General features: G+C 41.6%; 1 protein-coding gene across 4 annotated transcripts in view; it reads left to right on the top strand.

Annotated features, from left to right (window-relative positions):
* The first annotated feature begins 5,671 nt into the window (after positions 1-5,671).
* The window catches only part of LOC113026941 (membrane-associated guanylate kinase, WW and PDZ domain-containing protein 2-like), an 89,094-nt gene continuing 80,867 nt past the window's right edge, over positions 5,672-13,898 (top strand). For 3 of the 4 annotated variants that reach the window (XM_026176259.1, XM_026176257.1, XM_026176260.1), the window contains exon 1: positions 5,673-6,362. In XM_026176259.1, the coding sequence (XP_026032044.1) occupies positions 6,065-6,362 (298 nt within the window). In that variant the 5' untranslated portion in view covers positions 5,673-6,064. Of the gene's footprint in view, positions 6,363-13,898 lie in introns of all 4 variants that reach the window. The other variant, XM_026176256.1, reaches the window with a different exon arrangement.

Below are 13,898 nucleotides of genomic sequence, written 5' to 3'. Positions count from 1 at the left end.
GATTTACAAATCTCTACAATGATTTGTGTATAACTTCTGAGGGCTCACGAGGACCTGCTTCAATCCAGACACAAATACAAAGTAATTTGACCACATAAAACTATTTTACAAATGTGCACATCCAAACACAAAGACACTACACAGTAGCCTATAAAAGGTTACTATATGGTTTAAATAATCTTATGGACTTCTGCTGGGAAAAGTGAGCACTCTGCTGCAGATGGGGGGGGGGGGACACCATTACTGTACATTACTGCAGATCATCCTCTGGAGTGAGTATGCTTACTAATCTGTATATTTTGAAGATATGTTTCAGGTCAAGTGGAATATCACTGATGTTAATCTTACCATCCTCTAATGAAAGCAGTCTAACATGTTAGCTTAATGAATAATCCTGAACATTTCAGGATGTGGCAGGCTACTGTGTAGTTTCTGTAATTGGTAAATCTGTGTTTTCTAGTAAAAGGGTTACGAGCTGTTCCGTTCCGTTCCGTAGAAAGGGAAACGAACGTATGTAGTGGAAACCCAGATGTCCAAGCTTTACACTGGGACGTGAATGCATCTTACATTTGTGAGTCTTTGTGAAGCTTGCAGCGATAAATTTACCCCACGTGATCTGTGTGTGTCAGGCGATTCGTGCACACGTATTTAAGGTTTTAAAGCGAGGGGGAGATGCTACGTTTAGTTTTAGACGTTTGTACGCACAGAAAGGTTTTCGAAAGTCAAAATGATCGGATTCGTGAACTGAACGTAATAAATTATGCGTAAATGATCAGTATTTATTCAGGTTTGAATGTACGCATTTGTAAAATAGTTTTACGTGGAGAAACTGCTTTGTATAGCGTGTGGATTAACGCACACACAAATCATTGTACACATTTGTAAATCTTTGTTTACCCTTGTGGATCATATCCTATACATTTGCAACCCTTTCGAGGCCCATTTCTCTCCATACCCCTGAAGCAGAGAGAAATGAGTACCTCGTCATCTGCTGAGCCACTTCCTTTTTGAGGGTTGTCTTGTTTTTGCTTCAGCAATGTACCTGTCGGTGGTTTCTTCTCAACTGGATAGACTGAAGTTTAACTGACTTTGTGTCACTATCCAAATGCAGACAGGATGTGGCTGATGGAAAAACCAAATTCTAAAACAACTGTGAACCAGGAACAAAGCTAAATATATCAAAGAATACACAATGTAAGTATAAACATTAAACAAACCAGGGATCACAAAGAATATTACAATAAACTGAACTAGAAAGTCCAAGACTCAGAACAGATAGATAGATGGATGGATTCCTCCAGGAAATTCAGTTTCCAGTTGCAATAAATAATAATAATAATAACAATTAGAATAAAAAAATAAAGGGGGGGGGGGGGGGAATAAAATATGAATATATGTATAAATATAGCATATGAGCAAATTATACTGTGATTGAGTGTTCCCTTGAATTTTTAAGCTGTGTATGCTCCCAAAATCACTAAGAATCCATAAAAAGGGGACAATTTATATTTAAATGTATTTCTTTAAAAAGAACGATGCAGTTTAACATAGTTTCAACACGGAGCATGAAACTGATGTGCTGCGCATATAGTTTATAGATATTTCTAATTTCCAAATCTTGAACCTTTTCACATTCATAATCCATAAACAAAACTACAATATTTAATTAAATTACTAATGGCTTTTATTGCCTTAAAAACATACAGAATATACTACAGAAAACAGCTTCCATTACAAATATACTAGGCTATCTTTGGCACAGTGATCAGTAAGTCTGTGATTGTAGTTAATCTGTCAGAAATGTGTCTGTTTCATTAAAGAAACGGCTACATAAATAATATATCCTAATATTAACAGCTCCGCATAGGAAAATAAAAGCAACAACTAGCCCATCTAGTGTACGCTGTTAGTAACAGCATGTAACTAATAGACTGATGCCTGCTTGATGGTTATAAAGGAGACAAGGGGAAAAATTTAATCAGCAGTTTGGATATAATTAACAAAGATTGCTTGTGACAAAGATGCATTGGGCCTTCATATAAAATCTCCACTGGAAAGCCCCCGTGATTAGGGCTAATTAATCTTGAACTAGAGCGAGAAAGTGATTTTCTATCAAGCTGTGGTAATTTAAAGCAAGAACTGAAGCCCAAAATTATTTCCAGCATTCACAAGCTGATCAAAGGAATTAGTTTAGAGATAGTGAAAGGATTATCAGAACAACTGTCACATTCCAGTCTCTCTCCATATTTATATATTTAATAGACAGCTAGATGATGGCAAGGAACATCCCACAAATGGGTGGCAGCAGCAGCAGTGCCAAGGCTGTCTCCTATCTTGCAGACTTAGCTAAGCCATCGCCACTCAAGCACAATGATAGGGCATTAGCTGAGAGGAAACTATTTTTGGGGAGGCATTGTGTGATTTTAAAAGCTAATTGCAGGGTCATTTAGCTAATCCCTAAAGTCCTCCCGGGGAGATCAAACGGTGTGAATAACTTACTCAAAAACAAGGTATGTGTTTAAGGAAAAAGAGAAGGAAGGAACAGGGTGCCGGAGCAGACCACAAAGGGATCAAAAACCAGATGAGTGCAATAACCAGCACATTTTATATAAAGTTTGGTAGACTTGGAAGTATCAGTGTGAGATTCGTAAAGAAAAAACTTGCATTTAATGTAAAATATTAAGCCCACTAAAGCCAAGGAGAGGTTCTTTGCAGGACCACCTAATCTAAAATAACTGGTGCAGCTTCAAATCTCTGCTTTTGAGTAACATTTCTGCACCGAGCCGACACTGACACCACCACAGATCCACAGAAGCTAATATGATCTTAATCCTGCTGAATTTCCAGCCTCCTTTGTCTGGTTTGGTTTGGATTCAGTCTGGATTTTTTTTCTTTTTAACAGGTGTAATCTGGCATCGCAAGTTTCCCTTCATAATTAAATCTCATTGTGAGCTCGAAGAAAAAGCAAATGTGATTCAGTTGCCAATTCCCTAAAGCCATTCAGTCTAATTAACTTATTCTGTGTGTGTGTGTCTTGCGTTTGACTGTGAGTATGTGTGAAACAGATTTTTAGCTCCACTACACCCGTGGGTTCCTCATAGATGCGATCGTGTCATGTGCATGTGTAATTTTTAAAGTGTAAAATGCATGTCCCAAATATTGTTACAGTCTCATGTTTGCAGATGCATGCAGACACCCCTGGTCCCTTTTCCCTTAATCTGTGGATTGAATAAAGGTGATAAATAGTGGAGGAGACTGTGTGCGAGTGCCTGTGTGAAGGTGACCCCTCTCCCCCTCTGTCCTCGCTGAGCAATAAAAACAACTTAGTGTGCATTTTTTTTCTTTCCCCCGAATAGCAAATGCACAAAGCAGAGTCAATGAGGGAGGCGGTGAACTAAATCCATATAAGCTCTATTGAAATTCCCCCTCTGAGTGCGCAGGCTGCCTCGTGTTATTGTATTTTTGCCTTCTGTTGTTGGCAGTCTGCTTTAGGATGCTCATTACTTTCTGTCTATAATGATGATATAAAGTAATATCCGTATCTTTCTTCTTCCTCCCCCGCCCAGCATGCATAAACACGGCCACAAGCGTGTTTACAGGCCGCCTGAGATGGCCTGTATGGATGCCTTCAGGGTGCAGATTCACTGCTAATTCGACTGTTTTCTTCTGTTATTTGGACAATTCGGAGCAAACATCAGCATCAAAGTGACACTCAAGAAAAAAAAAAGGCGTATGTGTTCCTCCTCTTCAACCTCCTCCTAACACTGAAGCTGTGTCATTGTTCTCGAGTGGCCATACAGACACAGAGAGCTCCTGCTCTACTTTAGCATCCTGTCAGTAAAAAAAAAAAAAAAATCTTGAAGTGCCAACGAGCCGCCGAAAGTGACTCCAAATTTAGCTGCTCGAGTTCAAAGCTTCGACAGCTGATGGCTTTTCTCTTTGTTCTTCTATCGCACTTCTGTTCACAAAGAGAAGGTCCAAAATAGTGAAAAACTCTGATCCAGATATAGATATATGAGCACAGGGGAAAAATTTAGTGTATGATTTATCCTGCCTGCACAAATATACAACTTATGTAACAAAGAGAGCGCCAGAGCAAGAGACTGCTCCACATTTGTATTCTCTTTGAAGGCAGCGTGAGCTGGTTTCATAATTTAGTGCAACCAGACCCAATAAATGAGCTGGTGTTGGAGTGAAAATGAAGAGTTTCAGTCCAGGCCAGAGGCCTCATGATGCTGCAATTCTGACGTCCACCAGTAGAGCAGAGCAAAAGCAAAACTGGGATTCATTTCCCCCATGGGTGTCTAGTCTACTAATCCAGCCAGTTTTCTGGATTATTCAGTAATATTTCTCTACTGCGATGGAGAAAATGAATCTAGTCTCCATCATCTGCTTAGAATTAGTGTCAGTGCCATCTGAACATCTGTATGACCTGAATGCTAAAAGAAACCCAAGTATGTAAAGATAGAGTCCACTGCTCCTTGTGTTTTATTCACTGGCTGCTTTCTGTGTACAGTAATGTTGTGTTGTAGGGAGAATGCTCACATTACACACACACACACACACACACACACACACACACACACACACACACACACACACACACACACACACACACACACACACACACACACACACACATCCAGAGTGGCAGTAAGAGGGACCATCCTCCTCAGTAGATTCAGACCAGCAGCTCTTGACTGATGCATTAAATATTGAACGCAACTTTACTTCACCCACTTTCAGAAAGTCATGCAAGTCATGAAAAAGTAATGGCAACAAACGGATTTGTCGTTTTGTGTTGAACTTGGATTTATGTCATCATAGTTATGTAACTGTGACCAACACAGAGATGGCGAACTTTTAACAAAACACAAGTCAGGATGCGACGCTTTTTTCTTCGCATTATAACATTTAAACAAACAAAAACAAATAAAAAAAACATTAAAAAAACAAAAACAAACTTTTGTTTCTGCTCACCCATCCATGCAATAAACCTGTTATGTGCTGTGTGGATGAATTACAAAATTCCAACAATGAATCCACGAGGGATGAAAAGCGCTTTTTGAAGCGCAATATTTAGGAATGTATGTTCATGTAATGGACAATCCTGCATGTCAGAACCAGGTATTGATGCACGAGGGAGGGTGTCTGTATGGATGTGTGAGGGAGGCGGTTACTGACCAACTACAGCAGTTTTACTCTAAACTGCGTATTAGTTTAACCATAGTTTGGCACACCTCTGTGCAGGTTTCCCCGCGTACTGTGTAGATATTATATTTATTTAGCAGAATAAAATCGGCATTAATAAATCCTTTTGTTACCCCAAGTCTTATATATAAATAAAGCCTTTTATTAATTCTCTCTAATTTTTAGATACAAAATTTTGTACTTAGTGTTAACAAACAACCATTAATCTCGAAATCACCACATCCCGGTGAACCTGCTGTCCCTGGTGTTGTCCCGCGTGGTAATGCAGCCTTTGGGTAGTCTTTACAAGCTTGTTGCATATTTTTTAGAAAGGGAATATTCTGGCAAAGTCCACAGATATATGAATTTTGCAGCGCGAAACCTGCTGTTTCTCACACTCCCCAAACGCACTTGCGTGTAAATTGCGCGTGAGCAAGTTTATACAGGCTATCACGCAGCGTACCATATTTCGTCCTACATGTGTGCGATTACAGTGAGCCCGAGGAAGCTCCCCTGGCAGTGTAGTAAGAGTGAAGCGCCTCCTGTGCTATTTCCCCTCCTCTCCATCCCTTTACGCCGAACCAGAACCATTCATCTCTCCCCTCCTTCAGGCTTCACATCCGGGTCATCCGCCAGGATCTGTCTCTTACGTCTGTGTGTCTGACAGAGTGATAATTATTTCAGTCCGCTGCCGTGCTGTACTGCAGCTCTCTGCCCGACTGCGCGGCTCGCAGAGCGGACACTGCGCCAGCGTGCACCGGTGATGATGGAGCCACGAGCGCCGTGAAGCTGCAGCCGCTCGCACAAAAGGCAGAGATGAGACGGTAGGAGGCTTTTGCAGGGGCTAGCCCGCGGTGATTAACTCGCCCTAACGATGTCGAAGAGCCTCAAGAAGAAAAACCACTGGACCAACAAAGTCCACGAAGCGGTGATAACCCGGGGGAAAGAAGGCGAGCTGGGGTTCGAGCTGAAGGGGGGCGCGGAGAACGGCCAGTTCCCCTACTTCGGCGAGGTGAAGCAAGGGAAGGGGCTGATCCAGAGCGGCAAACTGGCCCAGGATGAACTGCTGCTGGAGGTCAACGACATGCCAGTAGCCGGGCTCACTACCCGGGACGTGCTGGCCGTGATCAAACACTGCAAAGACCCGGTCCGCTTCAAATGTGTCAAGCAAGGTGAGATATGCGCTGGACGGGAGAGGGGCCAGGAGCGCGGATCCGCGGAGAGGCGTGCGTGTGTGGCGTGTTTGTGTAAATGAGTGTTGCTGGTTTGATTAAGATGTCATTCGTGCAGTCATCTGTCAGTCTGCATTAAAGCGAGAAGCCGGTGTAAACACGGACCTTTGCTAGGCTGCAGGCCTGTTTTGTTGCTGAAATACAATTACGAGCCGTAATGAAGGGCTCAGTCCACCAGGATCAGCAACTATAATGATTACATCGCAGCCAGGAGCAGCCGCGGTCTGTTTATCGCTGGTTCGATGCCTCCAGGCTGGAGGGGGTGTGTCCGTTTAGGCTTGATGCCACAGCCTGCGGTTTTCTCCTTTTTTTTGGTCGAGGACGCGAGGCCTTCGCTGTGGATCAAATGTTTTTCTTCTTCTTCTCTCTCTTCTCTTTGCTGGCTGCTGTACAGTCTGAGCAGACAGACATGCTTCACACAAACAACTGCTGCATGCCAGCCCAGATCAGTGCTGTTATTCCACGATACCTGCACTCCCATGAAGCTTTCATATTGATCACCCCCTTTAAAAATTCACTGGCATGTGCACATGTGGTGCTCATGAAATACTCAATAATTGTGCAGGTCATGCTTAGGGTAGCTTTGAGGGTGCTTTGATTAAAAAAACAAAATCAAAACCAAACTGTAGCCTCTGAAGATGGAGGGTTGTTGTGATGTTCCAGTGGATTTCTGGCAGCAGACTTGACTGAGTGACCTGCTTCTGTCAGCCAGTGTAAGAGCAGTCAGGGTGTCTGCGCAGAGAGAACATTGGATAGAAGTTAAAAGTGGAGGAGATGCTTATCATCGCACCCTCTGAGGTTCAGTTAAGCCCCAGTAAGTGGCTAAAAAGGGCTGCGTTCCCAGCTGCGAAATAAGCCTCAGTGTAGCTTGAAATCACGCAGTTTTTTAATTTTATTTTTGGACATTGCCGAGCATGTTTACAGAGGATTCGCCTGCTCTGTCTCAGTCCCTGTGTTTCCATGGGTTGCATCAACGTGATTGATTACTGAGTTGGAGCTGCTGACAGAGTGGGAGTGTGGTGTTGTGATGTGTGAGGGGTTAAAATGCTAATGTGCCTCTAACAGACAGGTCTATTCTCTTCCTCCCTCACTTATGCATTTAAACATGAGTCTATGCGTGTATTGAACTTCCCACCTCGCTGCTCTCCAGATGAACGTCGTCTTTGCCGAGAACGTCCTTGAGCCCTCTGCTGTTTGTGCACAGCTTCTTGTCCCCTTCACTACATATATTTTTTCGCTCCCTCTCCCTCTTTCTCTCCCTGTCATATTAGTATTTGACTTCCATCCAGTGGAGAGCGGAGTATATTTATGGAAGACAGTTGCTGACACACTCACGGCCCGCCGAGGAATCATCTAGAAGGAGTCCAGCCGCTCGACTCAGAGGCCACACACAGCCAAAAAAAAAAAAATCAGAGATATGGATGTCCCGTCTGAGTGCACAATCACGTCTGCCCGACCGTGCAGACATGCACGCACTTACACGTTTTAACAGGCTATTTCCAGTCAGGTACACTGTAGAAAGCCCCGCTCCAGTCCCAGAGGGATCACTGCACTGGCAGAGAGGCCTGATGGACCTCCACATTGAGGTGACTCTGCCGTCACCTCCTTCATGTGCCTACATCACAGTCTTTTAGGAACTACGGCATTCAGACATGTTTTCACTGTGCTCTCATTTAAATCGATGGGACGAGGGAAGCCAGTCATGCAGATTTTACTGGAACAAACATGCATATTTGTTTCCCCCAAAAAATATCTGTGTTGGCAATTTTTTTTGTGTGCATTGCACCACGCAGGTGTGAGCTGTCATTTAGGACGTATCACTTTCTAAAAGTGTCCATAAACATCATGTGTCAATCAGTCAAACTGCTTTCTTTTATACAGAAATTATTTAAGCGTGATAGCTGGATTGCCAACAAAGAAACAATTTCAAGTGCAGATCTCAGGGGAGTTGTTATTTATTCCCCGTCTATGTTTGTGTGTGTGTTTAACTGCTTCAAAATTCTCACCCCTCTGTCTTGTAAATGAATGTGCTGTAAATAAATCTCACCATCAAAGCAACAAACTGCACCACAAAATACCAACAAAGCATAACAATTTCTACATTTTTTAAGCAATACTCTGGAACTTCCTGGCTGAACGGATAGCTGAGTGGTTAGGTCAGTCACTGCGTGGGTTCAAATGCTTTGTGTCATCTTCCGCTCTCTCCTAATTCCACCCTCCACCCCCCTAAAAAACCAAAAGCTTAAAACAAAGGGCCTTTTCACTGATGACACTGTGTCGTGTCATAGCTGGAGAGTCACGGATGTTATAAGAAAACGAGTGAGTCCACGCTGGTTCGCTGTTGACGTGACACGAAACGAGGCCTGTTATGACAATTAGTGTGTTGTTGTTGAGCTTAAACTGCTCGTTTGTACATTAGATGTTGCTTGTGCCCGTTTGCACCTAATGATTTTGATGTAGAGCTCTCCTCCATGTTCATCACCTCATCCGGAGCGAGCGTGAGTGAGGTGCAAACGGCTGCTCGACTCAGTGAGGCAGATTTATAGAAGTGCCATGAAGATCACAACCGCAGAGGTGTTAGAACAGTATGGAGTGGAGAGAAGTGTGAATAAGTGTGTGTATGTGTGTGTGACAAAGTGAGAAAGACAAAGGTGGAGTTTTAAGAGAAGAGTGTGGTGGAGATGTGAGAAAAGACACTTGGCAAAATGGACTCTGTTCCCTCTTGTTGTTATTATTCATTCATTTATTTATTTATTTTACAGACGATGTCTGGCAGGTTCTTCATTCTTAGGCTACGTCTACACTAATGCGTTTTCGTTTGAAAACGCATCATTTTCTCTCCGTTTTGGCCTCCCGTCCACACTCAGATGGCGTTTTCCTCAAGGTAAAACGCAGCGTTTTGAAAACGTTCTCGAAAACGCATTCATTTCAAAACGGAGCTGTCCCGTCGCAGTGTGGACACTCGAAAACGCAGACTTAGTCATGTGATGCAGTCCATCCATCCATCCATCCATTCGCTTCCGCTTATCCTTTTCAGGGTCACGGGGGGCGCTGGAGCCTATCCCAGCTGTCATGGGGCGAGAGGCGGGGTACACCCTGGACAGGTCGCCAGTCTGTCGCAGGGCCAACAACAGAGACAGACAACCATTCGCACTCACATTCACTCGCACATTCACACCTAGTGGCAATTTGGATTATCCAATTAACCTATCCCCACGAGTTGCATGTCTTTGGACATGCAGCTTGTTTCCAGTCATGTGACCAATTAAACAAAGATAGCGGAGTGCATTATACAGCAGTTGTGTGGATTGCTTTCAATTTTGACAGCCCTAAAAAAGATTAATATCACTTTGTACATGCTCCAGATATCTTTTCTTCAAATTCTTTAATTCTCACACGCTTTTGCGCATGCGCAGGACTGGAACGTAAGCGTTTTGGGCCGTTTCCATGTGGACGCGCAACTCTGTGAACATGACTGAAAACGCTAGTGTGGACGCAGAGCGTTTTCAGAAGAAAAGGCAGTTTTCAAATCTATCCGGGCTAGTGTGGACGTAGCCTTAAAAGCAAAATAATGTGTTTATGTCTATACCTGTGATGTTATCTTTCTCCCCTCACCCCAAATCAGTCGCAACAGATGGCCTCCCTGAGCTTGTTTCCTGTTAAAAGGGAGTTTTTTTCTCCCCACTGTCACAAGTGCATTGCTCAAAGGGGTCATTTGATTGTTGGGGTTTTCCGTATTACTGCAGAGTCTTTACCTTGCATCTTGAGGCGACTGCTGTTCTGATTTAGTAGAAATAAAAAATGACAGCATGTTGAAAATGTTCAGTAATGTTTGGAATCTCATTAATTTTCACTGCTGTTTTCAGTTTTTTGGGGGAAAAAAGCCCCTGAAAAGTTATATGACTAAAACTTAATCGATAAACTTGGAGACAAATAAGACAAGTGGTAATATCAGCTGTTTTGGGAGCCTTTTTTCTCTCATTCAGATTCAGGCTGAATCTACAACAAGTCCTGATATAATTTACATACCAATAAGCAGAATATCAGAAATGCCCTTTTCCCTACTTGAAGATTCCTCCATATAAGAAAAGAAACCAACGCTGTCACTGCTTGTCTCTCTGAAATTTAATTTTCTCCCCTCCAAATGTAGTATATATTTTTGGCTCGCGGAGAAAAGTGTGGAGGTGGAAGACCCCGGGATGTTTTATGCAGTTGGGTTTGTGAGCACAATATGTGTTCCTTCTGAGGGAAAACAACATGAATTCAAAATGTTAACATGGCCTTTAACATCTAAGTGGAGCACAGTCAGCCTCCGTCACACTGTGCAGCACTCGCCCACAGCTTATACGGGGCAGGCCAGCAAGCTCGCGGTTCCTTAATGAAACTGTTAACTGGGATTCTGCAGACAGCAGTAAAAACATATGTTCGTCCTACTGATTGCATAAATTTGATGATCTGCTTTGTGAAGTTGACTGTTTCAAATCTGCAGTTTACAACAAGAACGCGGGCTCATTTGATCGCAATTTTGCTTCGAATTCGTTAAACATCACATCTTCAGTTTGACACAAAGGTCTTCTTTTAGATGTATGGTTGAGATGAGCGAACATTCATGAAGGCTTAAATGTGCACCTGTTAACTGCGTATGCATAGATGGAGTGATTATATGCTGCCTAAACAACCTATCAGCAAATAAAAATGATACTTATTGAAGTTTCTGTGTTGTGTTAACATGAATTTTGCACTGCTCAAGTTCAGACATGGTGTGATGAAGACCAAACAATTGACCCATTTCTTAGAATGAAGACTTCTTTGTTTCATAAGAATAATAGGGGAATAAATAACACCAAAATAAAGTAAAATATAGTAGCGTTAGCCTTAAAAATCTTTGTATTAGTAAAAATGTAGTTTTTTAGATGAACCTTAATTTTTTTTTTAATCCTTGAAAAAGAAAAACATGCAAAAAGCTGAGACTGTGAGGAAATATTTCCTTCGGGATTAATAAAGTATTCTGATTCTGAAATATCTTTATTCATCAAAAAGGGATATTTTCAGGTTTTACAGCTGTGTGCAGACAGGGAGGTAGGCAAACCTTCGATTTGGTGGGTGTACTGGAATTTAGACTTTCCTTGAATAAATGAAGTGCGTAACAAATACTTCATTTTACCCCTAAAATCTTTTATAATAGTATGTTTGTTTTTGTGTAGCGGTATCCATTTTCCACAAACAAATGCAACAGGCTGTTAAGCTATTAAGGATATTGTTGTATGCGCTAAGCTTTTTAAGCATGTTTTCCAGTTTATTTCAGAGCAGAAAAAAACACACATTTGAATATTTTCATGAGTCTTTTCTGATGTCTTATTGCAATTTTTTTAAGACTCTAAAAAAGATATATTGATCCAAACACAGCACGTAGGAGAAATTGGAAAGCTTGACAGGCTTTCCAGGCATGGTTATGGTTGCTAAGCTCAGACTGAATAATCACTTTGGAGGCGTCGATGGTCACAAAGCACAAATCTCAAAGCTACTGTCCAAGCAAGGCCATATAAAACTGCTTATATAAAAAAACTAAACAAAATAGAAAATACAGCCACAGCAGTGTTGCAGCACAAAAAAGCTTAATGGTTGTTCAGTTAGCTTTTAATCTCTCTAAAATCTACACTTTGGGTCATTTTCTGATGTTGTCAAGTTTTCTGACTTGGCTGTCCAAGTGCTGCCAGTCCTCTTAATGATGTAAAGTACAGTATTGGGGGACAGATGGAGCAGAGGGAGAGAAGGCGACCTTCTTCTGCTCTCATGTCGCTTTGTTGATGAGAAGCTTGAAGAATCAGTGCATAACATCCTGTCTGCTCTGTTGGTATTAATAACTCACCAAGAGATGAGTTCTGTCAGAGGCGGAGGATGATTTTATTGAGGCTAGAAGCTGCTGGAGCTCAGCTCAGAGGATCAAACCCGAGCTCAGCCAGCCAATGACCAAATATCTAACTGGTCCAGTTAAGTGAATTAGGTCAATGTAATTCTCCTTAGCGTGGACACGCTGCATGGGACTGCACTGGGACTGTGCTGCAGCATGTGTTTGTGAGGTGCAGATAGAAGCCGTGTCTTTGTGTGAAAGACGTGACTGAAAGAAGGTTTTTGTCAAGTGATTTTCCCTAAATGTCATTCGAGTCATGATGTGATCAGAGTTTTTAAGAACCGTGACACCAGTTCGCCCGCCGTTCAGTTATTCTAATGTCAGGATGTGACTGGTTATGATGCCAGTTTTAGCATTTTTGCAGAATCTGTGACAGCACAGATTTTAGTGATGGATCGATGTGGCAATGTGACCATATGATGCTGTGTGAGGCTGCATTTCATACTGGCTGAGATAAACATCAAATTCTTATGATTATTCAGGATGAGTGTGTCTGAGTGCTGAGAGGGGGGGGGGGGGGGGTGAAATATGCTGAGAAAGGAATTAAGTGCGAGTATGTAAAATGTATGCATGCACACATTCATTATGGGAACAATAGAAAGTTGTCTTTGTGTGCAAGATTTCAGCAATGAATCATCTCTTTTGATGAAATAACGTGGACACAAAAATGGTAAAAATACAAAGACGAAGCTGATTTTGGGGCATATTTGCTCTGACGGTTGTTTTCCTTGTTTGTTTTGTTTATATGACATATTACTTGACATTATGTTCATTGTTTATTTTACACTGAATTCTGAAAATTGGTTTTAAAAGCATGGCTGTATAAATAAATCTTAATTTGTGGGTATTTATGTTTTACACCTTACACCACTGGCCACCTAGTGGAGCTTCTTTATCTTGTGACAACCGCAGTGAAAGTAATGTAATCAGGCTGAGGTGATTTTGCTTCGTAAGAGAAAAATGTTGTGCCTGTGTGAGATTTTTTTTTTTCCTTTTTGGTCTTTTACTGAATCAGCAACACGCTGCAAAATCCTCAGTAAAAGTAAAAGTTATGAATTACAAATATTGCCTAACTGCAAGTATATTAGGATACAAAACCTAATACAAGAAAATATTCTGTTGATTGAATGAACATTATTGCGCAAAGCTTCTAAATAATCCCTCATTTCTTTATATTTTGCTTCCAAGGAGAAGGACTTTCTTCTATATCTTCTAAAGAGGCCCTGAGCAATACTTCTCCAGGCTTTCTCAATGTCTTTCAAAGTTTTTCAATATTGGCTCCTTTTTCACTCATTTTCAGTACAGTCCTTGTATCTGGCCTTTCAGAGGATGTTTTATTTTTTTTCTACCGTTTAGGGTACGTAACACTGACCTATGAATCATTCAAGCATAAAAAAGGCACCAAAATCACAGGAAAAAACAGTGATGTGTCTGTATATAACAGACAACTTAAACTGTATATTTATTACTAGCAGTCTGTGACAAAAAATGAATTAAAGGATTATTCTATTCTAGCCTGTGACAAAAACTCATAATTTGTTCCCATTCCTTTAGTTGAATCTATA

The sequence above is a fragment of the Astatotilapia calliptera genome, chromosome 7, assembly GCF_900246225.1.
Source record: "Astatotilapia calliptera chromosome 7, fAstCal1.2, whole genome shotgun sequence".
Lineage (NCBI taxonomy): Eukaryota > Metazoa > Chordata > Actinopteri > Cichliformes > Cichlidae > Astatotilapia > Astatotilapia calliptera.
The sequence above is the reverse complement of the archived record's forward strand: the minus strand, read 5'-3'. Positions and strand labels throughout refer to the sequence as shown.